This window comes from Dermatophagoides farinae, chromosome 1, assembly GCF_024713945.1.
Source record: "Dermatophagoides farinae isolate YC_2012a chromosome 1, ASM2471394v1, whole genome shotgun sequence".
Lineage (NCBI taxonomy): Eukaryota > Metazoa > Arthropoda > Arachnida > Sarcoptiformes > Pyroglyphidae > Dermatophagoides > Dermatophagoides farinae.
Genome location: NC_134677.1, coordinates 6,827,766 through 6,855,284, shown reverse-complemented (window position 1 = coordinate 6,855,284; position 27,519 = coordinate 6,827,766). Strand labels below are relative to the sequence as shown.

Sequence of the window (27,519 nt, the reverse complement as noted above, 5' to 3'; positions counted from 1 at the left end):
TGGTAAAGAAAAAAAAATGATTACTAAAATTGCAATAATCATCAATAATCATCATCAAGTGAATAAAAATAGGAATGAAATTTTTGTCAAAATTAAAATTTTTATTTTATTTTCAAAATAATCATAATAAATTATCAATAATGTGAAATGGAATGATGGTGACCTGTTTTATTATTATTTATTTCTGATAATAATTGTCTGTGTGTCAGTATCATTTTTTGTTGTGTGTGTGTGTGTGTGCGTGTGTGTGTTAATAATTTGTGTTTTTTATGTTCTGTCTGCAAATAGATGTGTGTGTGTCATTGTCAATGTTGAACAAATAATTTTTTTTTTTTGAAAATTTTTCAGTTGTGATATCTTGTTGTTAAATTTGAAAACAAAAAGAAAACAATCATCATTTGTATATAAATGGGTATGTGTGTGTGTGTGTGTGTGTGAAACTAAAATCTTCGAACCTATATTTCCGGTTAGTGAATAAATTTTACGAAATTAACGAAAAGAAAAGACAAGTATGACAAAAAAAAATGATCAGATATGTGACAGATTTAAAGCAGTAATTAATCGCACGATATATAATAGGTTCGAAAATTCCATTCATTTTTTTTAAATGGATAGAGCAATAGCAATAGATAGCGAGAAGAGAGAGAGAAAGAGAACATTGAAAATAATCGATTAACACACACTCATAAACACATATTTTGATCAAGATCAAAATCAATCAATAGGATTTTATCAATAAAGCATTGGCTTGCATAACATGTGTAAAGATGTGTGTGTGTGTGTGTGTGTGTATGCGTTCAAACAGGAAGTGTGAATAAGACAGGTGTAAAACAAGAAAAAAAGGAAATGAATAGACGATAACGAATGAACATATTTTGAAAACAAGAGAAAAAGATAGTGAAAGAGTAACTAGACGAAAGAAAACAAAAAAAAAATACCTAACGAGAAAACATGGCCGCTGGTGGTGCTGTGAATGGGTGTGTCTGTCTGTGTGTGTGTGTGTTTGTGTGAATGTCAATGATGGTAATTGAACTAGATCGACAAATACAATTTCATCATTATCTAATGATAATATGGCACAAAGAAGAACGAACGTAGATAGTGTGGGGATAGAAAAAAAAAATTGAACATTCTACACTATTTACTATGCTATATTCTATCGAAATGGGAGTTTTTTGTTTGTTCTGAATTTTTTTTTTTTTTTTACTGAGTTTGATAATGGAGAAAAAAATTGGATTTCCAAAAATAACTAAATAAAAAAAGAATATTGTAGCAGTAAATTCTTCTATCTTTTTTTTTCTTATTTTTCTTAAAAAAATACAATAAATGGCTTAATCAAGATAAGGTGGTGGTCATTATGATGATGGTTGTGGTTAAATTTTTTTTTCTTTTTTTTTGCTCAAACTTTTCAAATTGTAGAGGTTTAGCCCCCCCCATAGAAGCTGTCAAATTTATCAAATATTTTGTGATATTTACAAATAAGATAAAAGTGTAATGAGAATACAAGGAAAAAAGAGATGAAATTGATCAATCAGACAATCAATCCAAAGAGAAAACACAAAAGAAAGGAAATAAAAAAAATGATAAATAACGGAAAATGAAACGAGATTCACAAGAAAATAATTTTGCATTCAACAAATAAAAGTGAGGGCAAAAAAAATCATTGAGAGAGTGAAATAATAATGTTTTGTTTAATGTGGAGGCTGACTTGATGTGTTTTTATGCTCGATGGTTTTTTTTTCAAAAATTTTAAATTCAAAAATTGGCATCATCCCATTCCAATTCCGAACGACCTTTGTTGGTTTTGTCCACTTCTTCTTCACTGGTTTCACAATCTTCACGATAACTGCTTGCATCATCTGAACTATCACTATCATCATCATCATCGTTCAATTGTGGATTCTCATGTTCTTGTTCAATTTGCTATATGGAAAAAAAATGTTAAATTCAAATTATAAATAAAAATGATGATTTCAGTTTCTCAATAAATCGACTATAACTATAAAATAAAATGATCGGGAAAAAAATTTATATACATACATCAAGAGGATTAACGGTAATATTCAGAGAGTTATCGTCCCATGCCATTTCTTGATCTTCCGTTGTAGAATCATTATTACGATGATGGGCCGATCGAATCCGTATAACGCCCAAAACGATCATAAAAACAAGAAATCCTACGCAAACTACAATTATGATGGTAACTGCGTGACCTGAACAATATTTTAATAAAAAAAGAAATGAATAAATATCAAAACCGAAAACGGTTATAGTATGGCCTTTAAATTTGAACTGTATCTAATAGATAAAGAATAGGTAATTTATAAGTAACATACTTGGTGTAGCTCGGACAAAACTATCATTAGGATCGACTGTGATGCTGTTATCGAAAAAACGAGCAGTACTTTTGATAAGTGGTTCCTTTAATTCGACCTTATGTTCGCTTGTTTGAGAATGAGCCACAAATTTTTGTACGCCAATACCACTTGCTTGTGGTCTAGATTCAATTGGTTCAATTTTCGGATGTATGACAGTCAATGTTTGTATATAATCATTACTGCTAAAACGTCTATTCAATTCTGAACATGTTAGTTTAAATGCTCGATTCAAATAATAAGCCGGTTTTCGATTGAAATAAATCAGTTGTCTAATTATTTGGTTGTAATTGTGAACGGAATCGGCGCCTAAACCATAAGAAAAAAAAAGAATGAAAATTTTGATGAGTAAGCATTAATTAAAAACAATAGAATTACCATAGATAATTATTCCATCTTTTGCTTCTTTATAGCGAATGCTAAGATGTTGCATCATTTGATTAGGAAGTCTAAAATATTCATGATCCGGATTCAATGGTGGATAGACTTTAATACTACAACTGTCCAATTTATGTTCACCAATAAGTTTAGCTATACTAGGCGGAACATTATTCATTTCATCCTCATCATTATTGTCTTCAATATCATTATCCGATTCATTATTATCATTTTCGTTTTCCTGGTTGATATAGATGGAAACAGATGAAAATAATTCAATGCCTTGCATGAATGATTCATATTCGCGAGCCAAATTAGGTGTTCCATTAATCAGAATGGTGGGTGGATCGGCAGGCATGACCATGACGTATGTGTCAACTTGTGGAACTTTCAATTTTTTACCATTAGAACATCTATAAATCATATACAAACACAGATATAGCAAATAAAGAGTTATTTTCCTATCACAGTGGAAAAAAATAAAATGAATAAATAAAAAAAAAATCACATACGTCACCCAGGTGGATAGCTTCAAGCTACGTCGACCAGGAGTAGGATATTCTCTTGAATTAATGTAGGAGATTTGCGAAACAACATCTTCAACATCAATTGATTCTTTGCCCGTAACCATAATAGAAGTAGAATCGCCGCTTGAAAGAATATCAATACCAGAATCAATTGAATCCGAACTTGGTTGTCGTAAGCCTTCTTTGCAATGATGAAGACATTTAAAAATGTCTGGATTGTCTGTTTGTCCTCGTAGTAATGTTAATCCGGCAAGAAATCCTCTGAAGTAGAAATTCATTTTCGATTTTTTACCCTCCCAACAGGCACCAACACTAAATGTTGTCTTTACATCTTTCACAGCATGAAGTGGCCAATCGTCGACAATTTCTGGATTGGATGAAGTATTATGGAATCGTATGCCATCGACAAAAAGTGTTGCGTCCGGAAAATCCATACTGACTGCAAAATGATGCCATTCATTGTCACAAACTTGTGCCAACTTCCATCGATATTCAGCAGGTTTGAAAACAGTGTGTTTCTCTTCATTGTATTCTCTACGAAGCAATAATATCAAACGACAGTTGCGAACAAACAAAGAATAATGATGACGATTCTTTTCTGCAAAATGAACATAATGAAAAAAGATGAGATTTTGATCTAGATAATTTTATGGATCTCATAAACACTTACTATGATCATCTGCATTACAAATGATGTGCTCTTTGATGTGTTTATTGGATTGATCTAGTGGAGGTTCGTGTTTCATCCAAAATGAAATGGTAAATTTGCTTGTCAAATTGTGATCGAAAACATTCTCGGGAACAATGACAGCGTTGTTAGTGCCATCGAATTCATAAATTTGGTCACTTTCTCGACCTTCGTCAGTAGGCAAATCACGTATCCATTCTGATCCGGTTGTTGGTGATGGAAGTAGATCGATGCTTTCTACATTGGCTCCTGTTTATAGCAAGAAAAATTTTTTTTTTAATCAAGTAATTGAAATTGATCACATTTATATGCAATCACGAACAATGTCTGCATTTATTTAATGAGAATGATAATGAAACTTACCGCAAAGCTTTCGTTGAGATTCAACCGAATAAGTGTCTCGATCACAACCTTTACCAATATGATGGGTTGCCAACGACATACGAACAGTGACATTTTCAGTTTCGCAGGGAAAATCACACAACTGTAATTCAGCGTCCGGAACCAAAACTCTTGAACCAGATCCTGGTATGTATTCCATTCGTTCAGGTATACCTAAACAAATGCCCAAACCCGAAAAAAAATTAATAATAATATTAATAATGGTGAGTTTTCCGTTTTTTGGCATATTTGATTGATGACATTTTACTTACCTTTCCAGCCCAATGTGCATACTTTGTTAATTTTAATGTTAACAATGGCAGGTTTAGATCGCTTCATTCCACAATCATAAGCAACAATCTCAAGAATGTGATTATGTGATTCTTTATAATACAATGCTCTAGTATTTTTGATATTTCCATTGGAATCAATAGAGAATGGAGTGTTTAGCTTGTCACCGCCAATAATTTCATATTTGCAAATTTCGCTATATTTTAGACTACAATCATGATCGATCGCTTCCACTTGTATTATTGGATCAATGATGCGGCCTTCATTCACAGTAACAACATAAGAATCTTGTCGAAATACCGGAGCAAATTCGTTGACATCTTCAACAGTAACGTGTACAGTAGTGCTAGAAAAAAAATGAAAAAAAAAATAATTTAATTCGATGTGATGTCGATGAAAACAAAAAATTTAATAAAATTTTTGTCATAAATTGATTAATATTTACTTGGCCGAATATTGTCCAGTACACGATACAGCTCTCATTGTAAAATGATAAGAACGTTTTTTCTCACAGTTAAGATCGCGCTTAGCGGTGATGATAGCTTCACCATTAAGCTGGTCGGTAATCTGTACCTCGAACGGTATGTCATTGTGATGTTTGTTCACAATTTCAATATTACATAATTCAGCTAAGAAAATGTAAATAAAATTTCAATTTTATTAAATCATTTATATAGTGACTAGAAAAAAAAATGCAATTTTTACTAACCGTCTACAACCTTGATCCTTGGTGAGATGATTACCGTTCGATCGTTTTCCTTTACGATAGCATGAAAACCATCTTCAGGTTTGGTGAGATCAAATCTTGGAACTAATCAATTTGAAAAAAAATAAACGAGAAAAAAATGCGAAAAAAAACGGTAACAATTAAGTGGATACAAATGTAACAAGAGTAGATTGAAATGAAATTGAAATTTTTATTCAATTTCAAAATCTAATGAATAAAATTATGGGACAGGTTCTAGAAAATTTGAAAAGTGTGAAATGAAAAAAAAGAGATATAGAGAGAACATAAATTTACAAGATTTTTTTTTCCTTTTCCTGCACACAAACAAAAATCTTGTTTGCTGATGGTGAACATCAAATAAAATCAACCATCATTTTTTCAGAAAAAAAAATCGAGAATAACAACTACCAACCGTATTCATCAAGTACAGAATCTATCGTTACCAAGTTTCTAGCTTCTATGTGTGGATTTTATTTTTTCTTTTTGGCCTCTATTTATTTATTTATTTAATCAACAAGAATGACAATAATAATAAAAAAAACAGGAATCTTCTCAGAGAACAATGAAAACAATGAAAACAAGTTTATTTTTGAATTTTAAAACTTTTCAAGAATAGAATTCTCAAAACACAATTTTCAAACAAAACAAAATGTTATAAACAATTTCAAAAGAATGAAAAAAATTTAAAATTGAGTGGGATATTATTATTATTCCTATTAATCTAGAATTGGTTGTGAAAAAGAAATTTAAAAAAAAGGAAAACGGAAATAGCAAAGATTTGCCGAAATGTTTTGCGTAAAATGATTTGGAAGATAAAATATTTATTTATACATCATGATTGAATTTTTGTTTTGGATTTCACAAATAGAGAAACGAAGAAAAAAAAAATTCTTGAATCACGATAAACATGAATCAAAAATTCAACAACACGAAAAATAAAGAGAAAAATTTTCAAAATTATTGCACGCGCCTTGTTGACATGTGACAACGATTGCCGACAATAATAATATACACTACATAACCATATATATTGACTATATGTTTCGGAAAAAAAAGATAGATTGTTTAGGATAAAAGAAAACGTTTCTCCTGAAACAAATTATAGATAGATGATTCAGCAATTTTTGTTTTCGTTCGACAGAGTTTGCATGATGATGTGATTACTTTTTCATATGATTTCTTTTTTTTTCGAAAAGCTTTTATTTATGTGGCTCAATGAAGATGGAAAGAAATTGTTGTTGAACTGCTCTTCACCATACATACATATACCGTCATCATCATCGGAAAAGTCAAGAATATTCTGGATAGTTTTTTTTATGATACAGTAAATACATAATGAAATTGCCCATAAGGTGAATTTTGAATAATAATTTGTATTGGCCATAATAATTTTTTTTACTTTTTAAAAATTTTTTTTTTATCGAATATTGTAACCAAAGCTTGATGATGATTTGATTCCACAATCCACTTGACGTATACACTTCAACGTATATCAACAGAAAAAATGGCCAAAAAAATATTCTGAAATTCGTTGAAATTATTGTTATATATGGAATTCATTTCAGTTCATTTCATTATGCGAATATATGCATGTCATTTAAATATGAAAATTAAAACAAACGGAATTTTTTTCCACATTGTTTTAACGAGATTTAGATCCTACTGAAAAATGAATTTCAAGTGAAAAAAAACTTCTTCGTTTACATTTATCGGTTGATGAGGTTGGCAGAAAAAAAAGTTTGTCACAAATATTAACAAACAATGTTAATTGAATATTATGTGATAAAAATATAGAAAGAAAAAGGCAAAAATTATTCATTCAACATAGGGATTTATCATCGGTATATATTCTTGGATCATAAATTTGAATCAATTAACAAAACAACATCATTGGTTTAAATGTCAGAGGATCGGTTTAATTGAAAGAAATGTTCACAACAATATAGTGATCAAATCATATTGCATGAATTGAATGAAATAAATTGTACCGAACACATCTACACATATACATTATTATTAAGATAGTAATGCCGATTCTAAGAAATATACAAATAAGAAATCGCTATTTTGCATCTTACAAATGAAATCCGGTTATTTTGTGTTATATTATATAACATGAGCGTTTTTCCCACCACCACCACCACCAACAACAACAACAACGACTGGTAAAAGAACAAATAATTCAATGAATACAATTCATATTAAATAAAATTCTGGACAGTAATTCTCTCCTCTACTATAGAAATCTGGTGGTAATCAGCAAACCAGAATTGATCATTCTAGTTATAAATGGACAATATTGTCCTTGTTGTGTTGTTGTTGTTGTTACTATTATTACTTGGCTTGAAATTAAATTGAATTGAATCCGATTGAAATGAATTCACATTTGAATTGTCATAGAAACCAGATAGACATGCTTTAAATGTGAGAGTACAGAGAATCTAAAATGGATTCGATTGCAGTCAATGAGGATAGGCATCGATTTATTTCCCCGGGTTTTTTTTGGATCATATTTTAGTGATTCTTGAAGTAATTTTATTGAATTGATAGAAAAGTTTTTCCCGTCATTATCATCATATTATTATTGGAAAAATACTGATGTAATTTAATGATGATTTCGGATGAATGTTTTTGAGAGGAAAAAAAATCTAAACTCCATGGTTATGGTTGTTGGCAATATCACATTTTATTTTAATTATACCGATTCACAAGGAATATGACTATATATCATAAATGGATTACCATCGAAACCACAAAAAAATCGATGATGAAAATAAATTGTCCAATAAATAAAAAAAATTGAAAAAAACATTGAAAATGAAAAAGACCAGAACACACAAAGCAAAATTGATAATTTAATAATCAGTTATTTATAATCAAGAATTTTACTTATTTACCTGCTTCTTCTTCTTCTTCTTTTTTTGTAAATTTAGATTCTTGAACCAGCCGTATATGAATATAATATGGGCATCTGATATTGTAACATTCTTTCATTTAACTTTTAATTTTCTTCATTCTTATTATCCACATTATGATCATTCATCATAATTTATAGCAATCTGGTGTGTTTGTATAGGTATGCGTGTTGGTGTGTTTGGTATTTTAATTTTTCATGATAACAATAACAATATACTAATGAAAATGAACTTTTATGGCCTCTGACTTGATTCGAATCGACTCAAGTCAAAAACTTCAATCTCAAGATTATTACTATTAGTGATCAATATGTCCATATATGTATTTATGTATGGGTTTCCTAAAAATAAAAAAAAACACGGCAACATAATCATAAGCTCATCATCATCATCATCATGGCTAGAAACTAAAATTTGTTTTCTTAAGCCCATTGTTTAACCATTTTTTATTGAATGTTGTTGAAGATAAGTTTCTATTAGAAAACGGTTTTTTTTCTCTCCAAAGGTCAAAAGCATAAGTCTTTTTTTTCCTACCAGCATTTTCATCACTCTTTTTCTTCTGTATTGTTAAAAAATCGATTAATTGTAGATTGTGCAAAAGTAGCAATGAACAGAATTGCATTGAGAATATATTTAGTACCATAGAGAATATATACATGGTGATTGAGAGTTTTTCTTTTTTTGCTGTGTTTCTTGAATTTTCCAATGTTTGTTTGTTTGTTGTTGTTGTTGTTGTCTTTAACAACAGACTTTAACTTTGCTATTTTATTCAACCATCTAATATATCTATTAATCTTCTAAATTCTAACTATAAAGTTAAAGATAATATAAATCTTATTATAGCAAAGAGTAAGAGTTTTTTTTATATTCTGAGACTATATTCATCACACCCAAAAAAACACTATCCAATATTTACTAATTTTCACTTCATCAATAGTATAGAAAAACATATGGCTATGTACACACATACACACACACACACAATTATATTACTAAAAATGATAATGAATTAAATTTAATGGAAAGTATTGAACACACAAACACAGGAGAGAAACATTAGTGATGAAAGGCATTATTGATATTGGTGGTCGCCAAGGAAAAGAATAGAACAACAACAACAACAAAAAAAACAACAACAACAACATCAACAAGAAAATTTCTAATTTTTTCCGGTCCATGTTCGTGAAACAAACAAACAAACAAACAAATGAAAGAATTTGATTGAGATGTTTGTCGATGTGTATACATGCGGAAGTATTTGCTATCAACTAAATAAGATAACATATGAATGAATTTATAATGATTAAATAAATGTTCATTGATGAACAACAACAACAACAACAAAAAACAACAAATTTGATCATCAATAAATGATGATGATGATGATGATGATTATACCGCATATGTTATATATGAATAAAAAAAACTAAACTAAACTAAATACTCACTATACTGATACTCACTATATTTTGAACTGTAAATAAAATTTAGTTTCAAGATTCTTGAGAATAGTCCAAAAAGCTTTGCGTGATTCTCATGTGCGTGAGAGAGAGAGAGCGAAAAAAATAAAATCGATGAATCTCAGCAATTTTATATATTCGTATAATATTTGTTTGAGCAGTATTTATTCCGATCTCATGATGATGAGGTTCCAGAAGAATAAAAAAAAAATCTGTCCAACATTGAAGTTTAGTCATTTTATTTATTTATTTATTTATTTATTTATTCATTTCATTCCCGAATGAAGTTTGCCCCAAAAAAAGTGATTTACGTTTTTCTTTACCGTATACATCTATATTTGCGGGCAATTGAATTGCCGATTGGGAAATGCTAAACAGAATTCTTTTTTTTTTCTCATTGATGTTACCAATTTACCTTATAATATGAATGAATAAGCAAAGTGTGTATGTATGTGTATATATGTCATACATTTCAAATTTAAATTGAAAATTTTATAATTTATTTAGTCAACATTAAAATAGGAATATGTGATTTTTTTTTACTACTATTCTGGATGAAATTTTTTTTTTTTTTTTGATTTTCATTTTGGTTGTCATAATATGCACCGTAAACAACAAATAAAATATCGGATACGGGTAATTTGTAAAAAAAAATGCAATGAGGGAAAGTTGACATTGAGTAAAGTTAATTCTAATAATTTTTTTTTCTCAATATTCATCTTGAAAAGTGAAATTAGAATTGAAGTTTTGTTTTTGCTGCTGCTGCTGATGCTGTTTTTGCTACGGCTGTTGCCTATTTTCTCAATTTTTTTTTTGTTTGTTTGTTTGTATTTAAATGTTTGTTCGTCGTCGTCATTTTTTTTCACTTTGAAAGGTTCCAAGAATTTTTTTCCATTCCACCTCTCAACATTTACATTCAATTCCATCATCATCATCATCATCATCATATACAAATCCATGAAAAACAGGTTTGTGGCTTCATTCAGTATTTCAGTAGATTTTTTCCTCTCGCTCCGTTACATAATACATAATGTGTTTAGCAAAAAGAGGTGATCTTTACGTAGTTTTTTTTTCTAACCCAAATAAGAAAGCAAAAAAAAAGAAAAAGAAAAAAAGACAAAATTCACCATAGACCAAACAAACATCTAACCACCGACCAAGTAAACAACAACAACAACAACACACACACACACACACACACACAAGAATGTTTGATGTACATAATATATATAGGAATTTTTGTATTCCATTTCTTCAACCAAAATGCTTGTTTGAATTTTATTCAGAACTAGAATATTCTTCTTTTTTTTGTATACATTATATATGGCTATAGTGGTGGTTATTTTTCCCTATTTGTTTGTCTGAAGGTTTATTATGAAGCGCATGTGAACGTTCATTTTATTATTATTATTATTGTTCATTGCTCGGAACATTTTGTCCAACCAAAAAAAAAAAAAAAAATTGTCAGTGACAACGGCTTTCGGCTATGGCATTATTATTATCATCATCATCATTACAATACACATAATGGATTTTCTTTCTTTCGTTCATAATCAATTTATTCATTTTAACCATGGCCACCGAAGAGAAAAAAAATCGACAATGAAAATATAAAACACGCAAGTAACGGCATCATTCATTCTTATATTGTCCTTGATGTTTAATCATCAATATTTTTTTTTTTTTTTTGTCATTGTATTATGGGTCTGTTTCATGTATTTTTTTTTATTTAATTGAACACCGTGATATTTGAGGAATAGATAGATCTTCTTGATCGAATCAAAAAAAAAAATTGTAAAAAGAAGGAACGATACGATTCTTCAATTATTATTATATAAAGGATGTCAATATATTACAATAACCACACATCATTGTCATATATCATAACGAAAAATATTATGAAACACTATATATATACACACTGTTATGTGTATGTGTGTGTTCAATCAGGAGCCCCCCTACCAGAAAAAAAGTTAGAATTGCCCGAATGTTATTGTTATTACAGATTATCAGAATTGATAGTGTGTGTGTGTGTGTGTGTGTGTGTGTGTCGATGATCAAGTCATCGATATATATCAAATTCTAATAGGATCATAATCATTGTAAAGAAAGAATAAATGAATGAAAAAATATAGAGAAAATAAGATGATTTTGTTGTTTGTTGAAAATCAAGCAGAATTTCTACAGAAAAAAAAAGATTGAAAGTAACAATGAGATTATTTTTAAACGAAAGAATTCAGTCAGTTCATACCATAAGGATCATCATCATCGTAATCATCAACTATAAATAATAATAAAAAATTATTATTATTATTATCAAAATGAACTCTGTAACACAACAATGATGATGAGGTCAAATGTAATCATAATAATAATGATGGTAATAATAAAAATAAAAATTCAACATCAAAACCAATAGAGTGGAATATTGTGATGATGATGATGATCAAAATTAATCGAATTAAATGCATGATGATAATAAAAAAAAAATAGCGACATCAACATCATCATCATCATCAACAACATCACCGTCATTATTATCATAATCATCATTGTTAAAGTGCAATTTAAGTTGATTTTTCTATCTCTCATTTTGGTTATTATGTGCTGTTTTTTTTGTCTTGATTATTAAAAATGACGAATGCAGCAGCAATACATATGTAGATAACGGAATTTGGTATTCGAAATGTAAATGAAAATAGGGGTGAACAAAAAGAAACCGCGTTTCTAATAGACTTTTATTTTTATTCTTATTATTTAAAGTCACATTTCTTTTTTTTGTTGTTGTTGTTCATTTGGTTTTCAAAATTTGGTTTCCATCATTTGATGATAATGATGGCTGACAGTGAGACAGCATTTCATTCATTATGGATTCTATTATTCTAAAATTCAAATAAATATTAGTACAATATTGTATGGCATCCTATCTTATTCTATTTTTTTTTCAACACATATATATGATTTAAATAATCAACATCAATAATATTTGTATGTGTGTGTGTGTGTGTATGCGTGTATATAGCCATTAAAAGAGGCCAAACGAATTTATTTGTTTTCAAGATGATGACGATGATGATAACAAGAAAACAAAAAAACTAAACTAACCGACAAGAATATCGAATACAATAGAATATAGAAATATGATATGTGTATTGTTATTATGATTCAGTGAAACCATCATCATCAATGTGGAAAAATAAAAAGACACACGCAATTTCGAGAATGAAATGAAAAAGAATTGACAATAGTAATGGCCCTATGACTTTCACATTGAGAATAATTTTTCATTCATTCATTCATTTTTTTTTTTTTTTGATTCCGTATGTATGTATGTTTTTTTTCTATCTATTTTTTTTGGTTTTAATTTCATCATCATCATTATTCTCATTGAAAATTGTATTTCTATTATAGTGAATAGGTCATCTAATTGTAATGAGATTGAACACACACACACATACACACAAAGAGAGAGAGAGAGAGCCCAAAAAAAGACACCATGACCATATAATAACCAAGTACCAGAATTGATGTGTGTGTGTGTGTGTGTGTGTGTGGTAATCATTATGTGTATAAATTGTGAAAATGGAACAATTCCATGAGATATTTTTTTTTTCGTTTATTTGACAATACAACACGCTATCCAGACACTACTCATTCTAACAACACATACATATGACATATCACAGGAAAAATAAAAGAAGAACGAATATGGATAGAAAAGGATGTGCCTTATTCTCAATTTTAATTGGATCTTTGCCGAACATACACACACACACACACACATACACAATATCCCAATCGGCTGCATTTCAACAACAACAACAACAGCAATAATAAAAACAACTTTTTTTTTGGTACGAAAGTCATCGCCATTCATTTTATAGAGAATAGATTGATTATGATGATGATGATGATGATGATGATGATGATGATGATGATGAACTCGAACCAAAAACAAAAAAAAAATTGTCCGGCATTTCTCAAATACCAATCTTCATTTATTCTATTGAAAACATATTGAATGGTGAAAAAATTCCAATCGAGATTCTTTGCAAACAAACAAACAAACAAATACACTCATACACATACACACACACACACACACTTGGAATTGAATTACAAAGTTGTCATTGCTCTTTTTTTTCTGTTAATCAATGATATTCTCATTATTATTATCATCATTGAATTTGATGTTGTTGTTGTTGTTGATAATGTAGTTTGCTGTTTTATTTTTTTTCATTGGAATTAATTTTTCATTTGCCATCATTCAAACATATATAACACAAAAACATTGAACCAAATAAATATATAATAATCATATGGGCCAATGTGTTTTTGGTTTTTCTTTCAAAAAAAAAAAAAAAAACAAAAAATGTGCTAACTAACTAAAATTCCATTGAATTCAGATAAAATTCACACTAATAATTCGTTTTTTTTCACAAACTAATAATAAGGATAAGTGTTTAGTAATGATGATGATGATAATGATGATATCGTAGTGATGATTGCATCAATTGTTGCAATGAAATGTGAAACTATTTATCTGGAAAATAACGAGAGATAGAGAGAGAGAGAGAGAGAGAGAGAGAGAATAATAATTCTTTGACTTTTCTTTTTTTTCTAAAATAAATTGTCTGATTCTTTTGCGATTCTTATTGTTGTTGTTGTTGTTGCTATACAGAATCTTGTTCTATTGTATCTGTTACAATTTTTTTTCAAGAGAAAAAAGAAAAAAGGATTCTATAATAATGTTCAAGCCAAATTCAACACAATATATTGATGTCAATGATGTATGTATGTGTGTGCGTGGGTGGCGGTGGTTTCAGATGAGTTGATGTTACATATTCTAAAGTTTATATGAAATAGCAATGGAATATTATTATTATTTTTTTTAAAAAAAGCAATAAAAAAACGATTCATAACATATGTTGTGTAATAAGGATCACATATAAAATCTGAAGCCATGTAAAAAGTCACGAAATTGTTATCGATTTAATTATCCATTATTATTAATATATATGATGAAAAATGGTTCCTCTATCAATACAAGTAGTATATCGAAACAACACACACACACACACACACACACAACTTGTAATGATGATAATTTTCCGTTTTTTTTTTTGTTAGTTTTCGTATCCTCTTCTTCTTCATATTCTTCATTCATTCGATCGTCAACAATCAACCAAGATGATAATCTGATCTTATCATTATATTATCCTCATTATCGATTGTTTTATTATAGATATATGTAACAACAGGCCTGATATTATGATCATAAGGCTATTTGCCAATAGCAAAAAAAAAAAACAACAATAACAAATTATTGATGTGAAAACAAATTCTATTTGGATTGAAGTTGAATTCTGGTGCTATTGAAATTCTTGCATACACCTTTGGGATAGAAAGTACAAATAATATTTGCTTGATGATGATGATGATACTGATGATATTGCTGTTATCATATTAATCTACCAATTAATTATTATTTTCCATTCATTCATTCATTCATTCACTTTTTTTTGTTTAATTTCAGAGTGATTATGATTGTGATGAAGAAATGAATGCCACACACACACACACACACACACACACACACACCCATACAAGGATTATTTACTTTTTTTTGTTGTATATATGCATCATTATACACTTAATCCTGAAGCACAATTGTTTTTTTTATTCTTTTTTTGTCTTTTTTTTCTCCGATTCTTTTTTTCATTTATTTTTTTTCTCCTTCCATATTCAATGATTATGATCACAATAATCAAAAACAAAATGAGAGAGAGAGAGAGAGAGAGAGAGAGAGAGAGAGAGAGAGAGAGAGAGAGAGAGAATAATTCATTCATCGTACTTTCTTACATTTTTTTATTGTTACGCAAACATATTATAAATTTTTTTTCTGTTTTTTTTGTCTGCAATTCTAACCCGAAAAAAAACAATGACGCAAATGAGAAAAAAAATATGAACTGGAAAAAGATAATTGTGTGCGTGTGTGTGTGTATTATATTCAATTCATTTTCCAAAATTTGTCTCCTGGATTCATAATAATAATAATAATAATATCACATGACAATGGCAACTGGAATTGTGTGATAAACAAAATAAATGACTGGATTAAATGGAGGAAGACCTCACAAACTTCCAATATGATCAAATAAATAACTCCGTTTTAATTATCAATAATTATCTATATTGATTTGCATCTGGCACCATCAATATGACTTTGCCATCAAAGGAAAAATTATTGATTGATTCATGATCCATTATAAATATAAATACTAAGAATCTAGTAAAATAAACAATGTGGTTTATTATTTGTGTTTGTTCACACTTTATTTATTCGTGGCTATATATCTCTATTCAATCTTAAACGAAAAGAAATTCATAAAATTCAGGAAATCATCATAGGAAATGGGCCACAATATGAACAAATACAACATTTAGAATATACAAAGAATAATGAATAAATAGACAAATACTAACCGAACGACAACGAAAAAAAACAACAGCAAAAAACAAATCAAAAGAGAAAAAAAATGATTTAGCCATTATCATCATGATAATCAAATGGTTTTTTATGTATAAAGATTGTATCCAATTTTGAATATTTATATATGAAAAGACATAAGATTTTATGGGCAACAAAAAAAATGACTATCATAATCATCATCATCAAACAACAATAGCAGCTATAACATTTCCTGTATAACAATGATAATAAATAAAACAAAATAAACGACAAACAATAAGCCTGAACCATATCTTCTTGTTTTTTTTTTTGAATAAAGCCTACTACTACTACTACCACTATTCTTGACTAAAAAACATTTAGGTATCTAGATTCATAGAGAAAAAAAAATTAAAACCAACCTCTATAGCCACAACAAACGCAAACTACACAAATTTTGATTAAATACTTGATTGCCAACTATGAATGAAAAACTTGTGTGTATGTGTGTGTGTGTTCCAAACCCAATATGACGCCCAATATATGATAAAAAAGAACTAACCAAACCAAAATAGTGTTTAGACAATTCGTTTGACACAAATGTGTATGTAGGGGAATAATAATCAAAAAAAATGGAGGGAGAAAAAAGTTTTTTTTTTGATTAACAATCATCAAAAAAAGAACATTACCGAAAAAAAAGTTTTTAAACATTTTCTAATAAAAAAAAAACATAAGGAATTTTTTTTTTCTAATTTTGGTACAAATATTCTGCACATTCTGGTGTCCGGCATTATTCATAACTGGTAATTAATTAATTTATCAATCGAGTTGATTATATTCGGTCGATTTCCAGATGAAATTATTTTTGTTTCCAAATTTTCCAAATATAATATTATTCATGATATTAACAAAAATTTTAAATTTTGAAAGAAAAAAAAAATAACTAAAATGATCAAATTATTGTTATATATACACTGTATAATTAAAACAGAAGCTAAATTGTTAGAAAAACATTTCATTTAATTAAATTCCAAAAATGAAAGTAATTGTTTGTGATTACCAGTTACCAGAAGATGATGAAAATGATGATGATAGGGCAATGGGCAACATGTGTACACACGATATATTAATACAATCGATATTGTAAGTGCATTCCATCAAATGGAAAACATAGAAAAGAATCACACACACACACACACACAACACACACACACACACACACACAAAAAAAACTATTTAAAAGTTGAATTTTTTTTTTGTTTCATTCTTTTACCACTGTGTAAATCGAAATAAAATGGCCACCTTTATATCTATTGAGAAGTTTTTTTTTAAAAAAAAGAAAAAAGAAAATTCTTTTCCAAATGAAAAGTCAAAGCTTGTAATTCTTGCCACAAGTTTTTATCACTTTTTTTTCATTTATTCACTTGACACTTGAACACACACACACACACATATATATATATAAATTTGAGCTTTTGGAACAAGAAAAAAAAACTTTTATTTTTTTTTCGATTCATTCATTCATTCACATTCATTATACATCTCAAAAAAGTAATGATTGTCAGGCTGTGTGTATGTGAAAATATTAGAAAAGGGACCAAAATCTATTGAAAAGTTTTTTCCCTTCACCCTCATACATATCACTATCAATTCAATTCAGTTTCATAATTCAATGTTGTCACCATAAACAATGCAAAAAAAAAGAATAGAGAAAAAAAATTAGACACATGTGATTTCCAAATTGAGGATCAAAAAAAAAAAACATTGAAACTGAAAACTTAAGGGAAAAAAATAAGTATATGAAAGCCATTTGTTTCTTTTCATTCATTCATTTGGATCGTAAATAATAAACGAAACGAAACAAACAAAAAATAAATAAATAAATAAGAATCGAATGAATGATTCCGAATGAAACAACGAAAACTAAAGAAAAAAAAATAATTTCAAATAATGAAAAACAACAACAACAACAACAACAATAACAACAAAGACAATGAATGAATGAAATGAAATCTGAACCCATCAGCCGAAATCAAAATCAATTTAGGTGTACAATTTATTATTAGAATGTGTTATTGTTCAATGAAAAAAAAATTTTTTCTTTCATACACATAGCTAAATGGGAATTATTTGAAGAATCAATGACTACGTCAACAGAAATTTTTTTTTTTAATTTTGAAACTTATAGATTCTAGGCAATTTTTTTTTTCATCATCTTCATGAATAGTTAATATACAAACACAGGCACAAATACAGAGGAAAAGTGAATGAATGAAATACAAAGAACAAATATAACCATCGATGGTTTGAATGGAGCAATCCAAAAAAGAAAAAAAAATAATTCAAGATAACTATTTATCTATGTTTAATATATATTTATCGATTCTACGATCAAACCTACAGGGCCTTCTACTGACACACACACATACAGTGGAAACATTTGTGCTCTACATCATCATATTTGAAAGCTTTTTTTTCCGTATGATCAAATGATTTTCAATTTATATAATTAATTCAATTATATAATTCAGGCTCCTAAGTCACAAACACACCCATACGAAACATAGTAGGGGGAAAAAAATTGTTTTGAATTGAAAAAAACAACAAAAATCAATATTTTGTGTTTGAAAAATAGTTAGTTATAATAACAATAACAATACACACATATAGCTATCATATGACGATAATGATATATATGAGCCCCATGAAATAAAATTGACACAAACACACACACACACACATATGGAAAACGATTCTTCTTCCAAGTTTTTTTTATAACATATGGATATAAAGAATTTATTTTCAACAAAATCACAGCCGTTCCAATCAGAAAAAAAAGATATAGAAAGATTTATTATTATTATTGTTATTATCGCCAATAGGTCGTCAATTCTTTCAATACAAACACAAGACACACACAGAGAAAAACAACGATAAAAGTCGTTGATTGAAAAAAATGAGAATTCCGTATCTCACACAACGGTAAACTATAAACATACAAAGCTAGTAAACGTAAATGTAATAGTAAAAAAAAGAAGAAAAAACTGCCTCAAGTTATCATTTTTTTTTTGGTATAAATATATTCACTTTTTATCCAAACACAACGCCTAGAAAAAAAAATTCAGAAAAAAAGTCAACAACAGAAAAAAACGTCATTATATAATTTGTTGGATCAAAACAAAAAAAAACCAAATATACCAAATAAGAAATTCATTAGCAACTTATATATACACACACACCTCTCTTCAAGAAAAGAAAAGATTTTGGGATAAAAGTTTTTTTTTCCAGTTTTCGTAATTCAACACCTGAATTCAACACATTAATGGGTCATATATATTCGGCGAAATGTCTATTTTTATGTTAATGGATTAACCAAAAAAAAAAAAAAAAAAATTCCAATAATATTTGTATTGCCTTGAAGTCATTGACAATGAAAAACAAACAAATAACAAGCAGAAAATATTGTTTTCCAAAAAAAAAAAAAAATCGTCGTCATCATCATCATCATGGTTGGAATTATTAAATGTAACATATCTATACTAATGAAAGAATCGAACACATCTGCAAAAACAGCAAAAAAAAAAATAAACGAAATGAAATTCTTGTTTTATTTTTAAGCTAATGTAGAAATATTTTCACTTAACTTCACATTCATAGTCATTTTATTCTAAACAAAAATTCATTGCAACCAAATGATTTAGGTGAAAACGACAAACTTCATGACGAATCATTGGCTAAACACATAAAAATAATGTTCTAACATTAACTAGATAAAAATGGCAACTAAACAAATTTTCAAACGAATGACAATTCTATTATAGTGACATTCAACTCTGACTTTGACAACGAATGAGGAATGAATTCGATGTACCAAAATAATTTTTTTTTTCTCTCTCTCTCTCTTTATTCTCATTCATACATGTGTGTATGATTTTTATGGTTTTATTTAGTGTTGTTTCTAATAATGAATGAATAAATCAACGACGACAATAATGATAATGAAGATGGTAACAACGACAACAGCAAAAGCAACGTAAATAACCGAAAGGACATTGTTGAGTGATGATGATGATGATGATGATGAAAAAGCAAAAAAAAAAACAAATGAAAATGACAACAACAACAAAAAAAACCACGAATTAAGCAAAGAAAAACGGAATAAGAATCTTTAATCTTTTGAATTTCAAATGTTTTCCATTTAATTCAATGGTTAACAACAACAATAAAACAGAACCGTTTATCATCGATTCAATCGATCAATTTGATTTTGATCGTATCCGATCATCATCATCATCGAAATCTGTTATTTATCGATAAATTTGATTATCAATTGAATGAAAAAAAAAGTTTTTTTTCCATTTATATATGTGTGTGTGTGCGTGTGTGTGGGTTGCGTTCCATTTCAAATCGATTCAAAATGATATGATGATGATCAATTCATTTTTCCGGTCTCTATGGATATTGTCTGAAAAATGTTGTTGTTGTCGTTGTGTGATAGTAAAAAAAAAACTATAATGCCCAAAAAAATGAAGAAAAAAATGGTTACCATCGAAACAATGAAATATGAGTTAAGAAAGGAAAAAAAACCGCAGACCAAATATAATAATAATCAAGCTAACAAGAAATAATAATTCAAACAAGCTCATCATATTATATGGGGGAAGCAAAAAAAAAAAAAAAAAATAGCATGCCATATATGTTCAAATAACGAAATGGAAATGATTTAAAGAGAATGGATTTCCATTAACGGTAAATTCCATTGTTGAAGAAATTGTCATGTTCATGTTCATGTTCAAAAAATTTCTGTAATCAACAATAATAACAACAAAAAAAGGGATAAAGATTTTATGATTTTGTGTTCATTTGATTCGAATGTTTATTTTTTTTTTATATAAAAGAATAATGAAACCGATAGAAAATTAACAACAACAACACTTACCCTTGTTGAAGGCTAACGAAGATTCCACAAAGATAAGTGAAATGATAGCAAGGCATTTAGTTATCATTAGCCAATTTCTGCCACCATGATGATGATGATGATGATGATGGCTATAATCATCACGATGAATATGATGATATGATTTCATCTTGGATCGATTATTATTGTTATCTTGATTTGATGTTACCAATACATATACGTATATGAATTATGACTCTTCTCAAAAAAAAAAAAAAATGATGATAATGAATAATAATGATAATCACAGGCTTATTCACAAATTCGGAAAATGTTGAAAGCCCGTGAATCCCCCAAATCAAAAAAAAAAAAAAGATGTCAATTGATGATATTGATATTCAGACAAAATGTTGTAAAACAAAAAGTAATCATGTATCAATCAAAAAACGGTCAGTTAGAAAAAAAGAGCGATTATTCTAATCATCATAGATTATCATATGGAACAATGTTGAATCAGTCATCACCAAAAAAAAAAAAAAATAAAAAATAAAAACGGATGATTCTCTAAAAAAAGGGATTAACCACACACATAAACATACACACACACAACACACACACAACGATGAAGTGAAGAACAAACGAGTGAAACAAACATAAAATAGGAATAATATTATGGCCACTATAGTGGGCACGATCGAAACAGTGAAAAGAAAAACCGATGATAAAAGTGATGAATATTTTGTAGATTTATTTTTTCGGGCGAGAAGGTTCCAATTTATCAAGCTAGCCAATATAAATGCATAAAACACTTTTTTTATAGAGGAATACAAACGAACACATAAACGAATACTCAATGAGCCATCGTTTAAGTTAAAATCTAAATAGATCATAACATACCTATTACATTTACCACTTACACAGACACAAAAACATACAGTCAATCTATCGGGTCCTAGGACCAATCCAAAGAAGAGGCAAACAAACAATGAATGGAAACCGAATTTTATTGGATCGGTAATGGATCGGTTTGAGAATGTAAGCTATATGCATGTGTTTTGTGTTTATGTGTGTGTGTATGTTTTGGTCGATGAATCCGAAAAACCGAAATTTTGAAGCCAAGCGCAATCTCCGAAAAGAACAAGTTGGCCATAGAAGATCGTGATGAATGAAAAAATAGAACCGAAAGAGCGAATTTCAGCGGAATTTTTTTCTCTGGCATCTCTCACTCACTGTTTTCCATGTCTTTTTCTTGATGTAATCATCTCCCCCGCATTTTTTTTCGGTATATACACAAAACATTCATTCCGATAAAAAAAAATATGATGCTCGTATGTGTGTTACTCCTCCCATATTCCCACCCATTCATATTATTTTATACATCAATCGAATTTAACCATCGATGCCACATTGATTTGAAACTTGTGTATATATATATGTGTTATGTGTAATAAATTTTAGCCCCTATTTTTTCCCGTAAGCTATAGACACAGGCAAATAATAAAGAGAGATAGATAGATAGATAGAGCTAGTCCAAGTTGTCAGTCGAGGTTGTTTGAATTTTTTTTTCTTCTTCCTACTCTCGCCCTGGCTGATACTACCATGCATGGCAAGACGGTGTTGTGTGTGTGTGTGTGTGGGTGCTGATTTGAATTCAAATTCGGATCACCGTATTTGTTATCAATGCGCGAGCGTAAAGCTTTTTTTTCAAAAAAAAAGTTTTTTCAGTTTGCAAATTTTTATTTATATATATATGGTGGTTCCAACATTAGTGTCAATATTTCTTTAGCTTGGTTTACCTTATTTTTTTCCAAATCAAAAATAATACCACACTGATGACCTCTGATGTTCATTAAATGAAATTCTATATTGACCTAAGTCATCAGTTTTGTTTTTTGTTTTTGAAAAATTCATTAATTCTTTGATAGATAAAAAATGAATTATAAAATTTGTTTGACAATCATAAAGAACAACATTTCATAGAATTGATCAAATTTTTTTTTTTGGATAAATTTCATTTGTTTTTTTTTTGGTTGATTAATTAATTAATTAATTTTTTCTTTATTTAATCTTCTTTCGGTGGATGACTTGAACTTGTGTTTGAATGGATTTAATTCGCTGAATTCTGTCGAGCTTCATAACGTCTGGATCGTTCATTACTGTGCCATATACCATAGAAAAAATAGATAGATAATCCTATGGCCATCCAAATTGCAAATCGAATCCATGTTGTTGTTGACAATTTGAACATAAGATAAAAATTAACAAACATACTCAATATCGGTATCAATGGAACCCATGGAACCTGGAAAGAAAGTTTTTTTGTCGATCTTGGTTGCATGGCCAATGAAATAATTGAAAATACAAGCACAATGAATATGGCCAATATAATTATAAATGAATTTGTTTCCAATTCGACCAGACGATCTTCCAGGTATACCAACAATGCATCAAATATGATTAATACAGTTGCTATGTTAAAATATAAAATCGAGAACAAATGAAAATCATTAATCAAATTTTTTCATCAAATCAAATCAAACAAATGTTGAACACTTACTTATGAACATGACTAAATTAGTTGATATTCGTGATGTTTGAGCGCTAGCTTCTTTCATTCGATCTGTATTGAATAATTTAGCACACCATGATCGATTGTCAAATTTTTCATCTGAATTTTGATATTTTGATCGTAATGGTTTCATTTCGACTGTTATATTTCGATTGATATCATCATCGATATTATCGATTTCATGACTAAATCGTAAGATCAATACAGATATTGAGACCAATGTGTATGCTAACAATGTACCAATGGACATCATATCGGCTAGTTCTTTAACATCGAATAAAGCTGCCATCGCTCCAGCAAATATTCCGGAAATAAGTGTGGCTAAAATAGGTGTTTTAGTTCGTGGATTAATATCGGCAAATGATCGGAATATTACGCCATCACTGGCCATCGAATAAAGAACTCGTGGTAATGGAAACATTGCACCAAGTAAACTTGTTGAAAGACCTGTCAATGCTCCAATCGAAATGATCCATTTAGCTACTGGCCATCCTACATATTCAAAAACATATGGTAATGGTGCGCCTTTGGTTATCTCTTCAGTTTGAAGATAATAAGGTAACATCAAAGTTTGTACGGCCGAAATGCCAAAATAAGCCAAAAAGACGAATAACAATGACAAAACAATGCTTATTGGAATGGAACGTTGAGGATTTTTGGCTTCTTCACCAGTTGTGGCAATTACGTCAAATCCAATAAATGCTATTAAAATGTGAAATATTATCAACCTTGAACCAGAAATGTCATGTCATTGAAATCATACCATAAAAACAGGTGGCAGCTCCGGACATCATACCAGAAAATCCATAAGGCATAAATCCACCTTTGCCAGCATTTTCCGGGACTTCATCTTTTGATAGATTCCAGTTATGAAAATCGATATGAAAAGAACCAGCGATGACGACAAACAAGACAACCAATAGATTGATGCCAGTGAAAACAGAATTGAAACGTGTTGATTCTTTTACACCAATAACAAGCATAACTGTCATAATTAAATGTTACAATTATGAATGTCAATGTCAATCAATAACAATAATAATAAGGAAGAAATTACTTGTCAATGAGAATGTGATCAAAAATGCCAAAAAATCCGGATATGCTGAAAGTCCTGGAACATCGATCGGCATATAATAACGGAGATTGGCCTGTACAGTACCATTTACCAATGAATCGACATAATTGCTGTAACCTCGAGCCACAGAAGCCGTTCCTATTATTTCGTTTCCAGAATTTCCAATGAGAACAATGAAAAACATGTGTCATTTAATGATAATTTATTTTTTCATTTTCATAAGAAATATTATTACCGATCACATATTCGAGAACCAAATTCCAGCCAATAACGAATGCCATAAATTCGCCTTGAGAAAAAAAAACCAAAAATTACAATTAAAATAGCAAACCAATTTTAGTACATACCGACAGTCACATACGAATAAACATATGCAGAACCAGCTTTGGGAACTCTAGCACCGAATTCTGCATAACAAAGACCGGCAAAAACTGAGGCAATTGCAGCTAAAAGTCAAGAATAAAAATTATTATTTATTAATTCCATAAAAACAATGATAATGAATTACAAAGGCAACTTACCAATAAAAAATGAAATAGTAACAGCTGGACCAGATGTTCGGCTAGCAACATCGCCGGCCAACACATAGATTCCAAGACCAAGTGTACTACCGATTCCTTTGAAAAAAAAGAAAAAGAAATAAAATCAAATCAAATCAAATGATCACTTACCCAAAGCGGAAAGATCCAATGTGGTCAAACATCGGTCTAATCTTGTATTACTTATTTGCGATGAATCGATACGTTTACGTCGAAGTAATGATTTAATGAAATTTCTTAAGAAAATCATCTTGTCACACACATATACAGATAAATGGCGTTCTTGAATCCAAATGGTAAATGGACGCGCCAAATATTTTTTTTTTTTTTTGAATAAAAAACAACGAAAACGAGGACAGGAAATGATAATGATAAAATCAACAAGAGAAAAAACAAACAGCAACAAAACTATGAATGTGTGTGTGTGTTTGTGTGTAAGGCACAATCAGCAATTTGGGCGTATTCAAACGATATATATCAAATGAGAGTGATTGTCCAATAAAAATGATGGCATTTAATAAAGTTGATTGAAGCTTCTCTTTTTAGAAATTAGATTGCCAATTTTGATTCGATTTGAATTATGACAAAATTAAAATCACAATCTGATTCGATTCGTGTCAAATGAAATGCCTGAATGAACAAAACACGTAGTCATAGATTCGAATAATTCGTATGTGTATAATGATGATAATGATGATGGTGGTGGTAATGATGGTAACGATGTATAAGAGATCAGAATCTTGTTTGTGTAATCAAACAAAAACAAAAAAAAGTTGATCGGATACAAAATCTCAAACAATTTCGAAAAAATTTTCTATACCAAGAAAAAAAAATTTGACTGACACATAAACACAGTCTGCTAACAACTCATTACCATGGCAAAAAAAAAATGAATAAGTGATTGAATGAATTCAAAGTATTGATAGTAATAATATAAAAAAAGCATTTGTATGGGCGTCGTTTGTGTCATAAAATATAATAATAATTCATATATCGTTCGAAATGAACAACAGGTAACACTAATTTTTTTTTCACAATTTAAAACAGCGGTGTTATGGTATATGCACAAAATGAATGAATGAATGAAATGGATGGTTTTTTTTTAAAAAAAATATTGAAATAATGTTTGGCGCGTTCTTGATACTATGGTTCTTCTTTTTTTTATGAACAGGTGGTGGTGATGGTGGTGATAATGGTGGTGGCCGCCCAACTTTTCACAACAATGGCAGCGTGAATAAAAACAACGATTATAATATGGTCATGATGATAATGATCTTGATGATGATGATGATGATTATATCAGAAAATGCTTGCTATATTTCTGAAGAAAAAAAAATTGTTAATTCACTGCACAGAAGAGAGAAAAATAAACTATTCATTCATTTTTTTTTTAATATTAATGCTGACAAGTAGCCAATGGATTTATATACACACGCATACATAAACACACACACACATACACACAAAGAAAAAATTTACAGATGGCCCATTGATGAAATGGACCTTGAGACAAATTATTTAAATTGTTTAATTGAATATATAGTTTACTATAATAACATAGATAGATGTATATAATATCATGGACTAAAGAGATTCAGATCACAATCGGGTAATATGGGCAGAAAATAATTTAACTTTATAGCTTTGGATGATGATTTGGATGATGATATTTCGTTTTTTAAATATATTATTAATTTTATGATGATGATCATTATCATCATCATCTCATCGGACTAAATATATTAGATCTAAATTGTAAATTGCAATCTTCTAAGAATGAATATGCGTGTACAGCCATGTGCTCATTCCATCCATCTCATCATCATCATCATCATAACTACATTTGTCTATATACCATCATCATTCTTGGAAAAAAAAATATATTACCAACAACACTAACCCGAACAAAATACGAACACAACACGTTTATTTCATGCTTGTCGAATGTTTTTTTTTTTTTAGTTCTAGTCTTGCGCGTCGTTCATTCTTTGGTGTTTATTCAAATATAATAACAATAACAACAATAATAAATGGCTGATGCAATTCTGGATGAATAGGAAATCATACAATTAAATTGGGACGGCAAAAATTGAGCAAGCGTACAATTTATAAATTCAAATTTCATTTACACACGTCCGATTATACCACATTGTTCTATATATGGTTCGTTTGCAATTCGGGAATTTGCACTCAAACAAACAATATAGAATTTTTTTACATTAGACAGATTTTCGAATTTTTCTAAT

At 29.1% G+C, this 27,519-nt stretch overlaps 2 protein-coding genes across 3 annotated transcripts; both read right to left on the bottom strand.

Annotated features, from left to right (window-relative positions):
• Positions 1-80: 80 nt before the first annotated feature.
• On the bottom strand, positions 81-22,321 carry Cals (calsyntenin 1). Of its 2 annotated transcripts, XM_047054300.2 has the most exons (12): positions 21,988-22,321; positions 21,133-21,873; positions 5,350-5,451; positions 5,086-5,269; positions 4,622-4,986; positions 4,332-4,523; positions 3,951-4,217; positions 3,266-3,878; positions 2,754-3,166; positions 2,337-2,684; positions 2,041-2,213; positions 81-1,923 (listed from the first exon to the last, which is right to left on the bottom strand). In XM_047054300.2, the coding sequence occupies exons 2-12, from the start codon at positions 21,278-21,280 to the stop codon at positions 1,756-1,758; spliced, it is 2,973 nt and encodes a 990-aa protein (XP_046910256.2). In that variant the 5' UTR covers positions 21,281-21,873; positions 21,988-22,321; the 3' UTR covers positions 81-1,755. The 2 variants fall into 2 exon arrangements, with proteins under 2 accessions (XP_046910256.2, XP_046910255.2); XM_047054299.2 differs by having other exon boundaries at positions 21,133-22,293.
• Positions 22,322-22,806: 485 nt separating this feature from the next.
• LOC124491623 (cationic amino acid transporter 2) lies at positions 22,807-27,518 on the bottom strand. The gene is made up of 8 exons (XM_047054302.2): positions 25,406-27,518; positions 25,256-25,351; positions 25,082-25,180; positions 24,970-25,023; positions 24,717-24,872; positions 24,423-24,644; positions 23,648-24,361; positions 22,807-23,559 (listed from the first exon to the last, which is right to left on the bottom strand). The coding sequence occupies exons 1-8, from the start codon at positions 25,521-25,523 to the stop codon at positions 23,198-23,200; spliced, it is 1,821 nt and encodes a 606-aa protein (XP_046910258.1). The 5' UTR covers positions 25,524-27,518; the 3' UTR covers positions 22,807-23,197.
• Position 27,519: the final 1 nt, after the last annotated feature.

Coding starts and splice junctions, on each gene's coding strand:
- LOC124491623 (XM_047054302.2), bottom strand. CDS start 25,523: ATGATTTTCTTAAGAAATTTCATTAAATCATTACTTCGACGTAAACGT. Junction 24,362..24,422: donor AGCTGCCACCTGTTTTTATG/GTATGATTTCAA, acceptor ACATTTTAATAG/CATTTATTGGATTTGACGTA. Junction 23,560..23,647: donor TAATTTAGTCATGTTCATAA/GTAAGTGTTCAA, acceptor ATTTTAACATAG/CAACTGTATTAATCATATTT.
- Cals (XM_047054300.2), bottom strand. CDS start 21,280: ATGAAATCATATCATCATATTCATCGTGATGATTATAGCCATCATCAT. Junction 5,452..21,132: donor TTCGTTAGCCTTCAACAAGG/GTAAGTGTTGTT, acceptor CAAATTGATTAG/TTCCAAGATTTGATCTCACC. Junction 1,924..2,040: donor TTACCGTTAATCCTCTTGAT/GTATGTATATAA, acceptor TTTTCCATATAG/CAAATTGAACAAGAACATGA.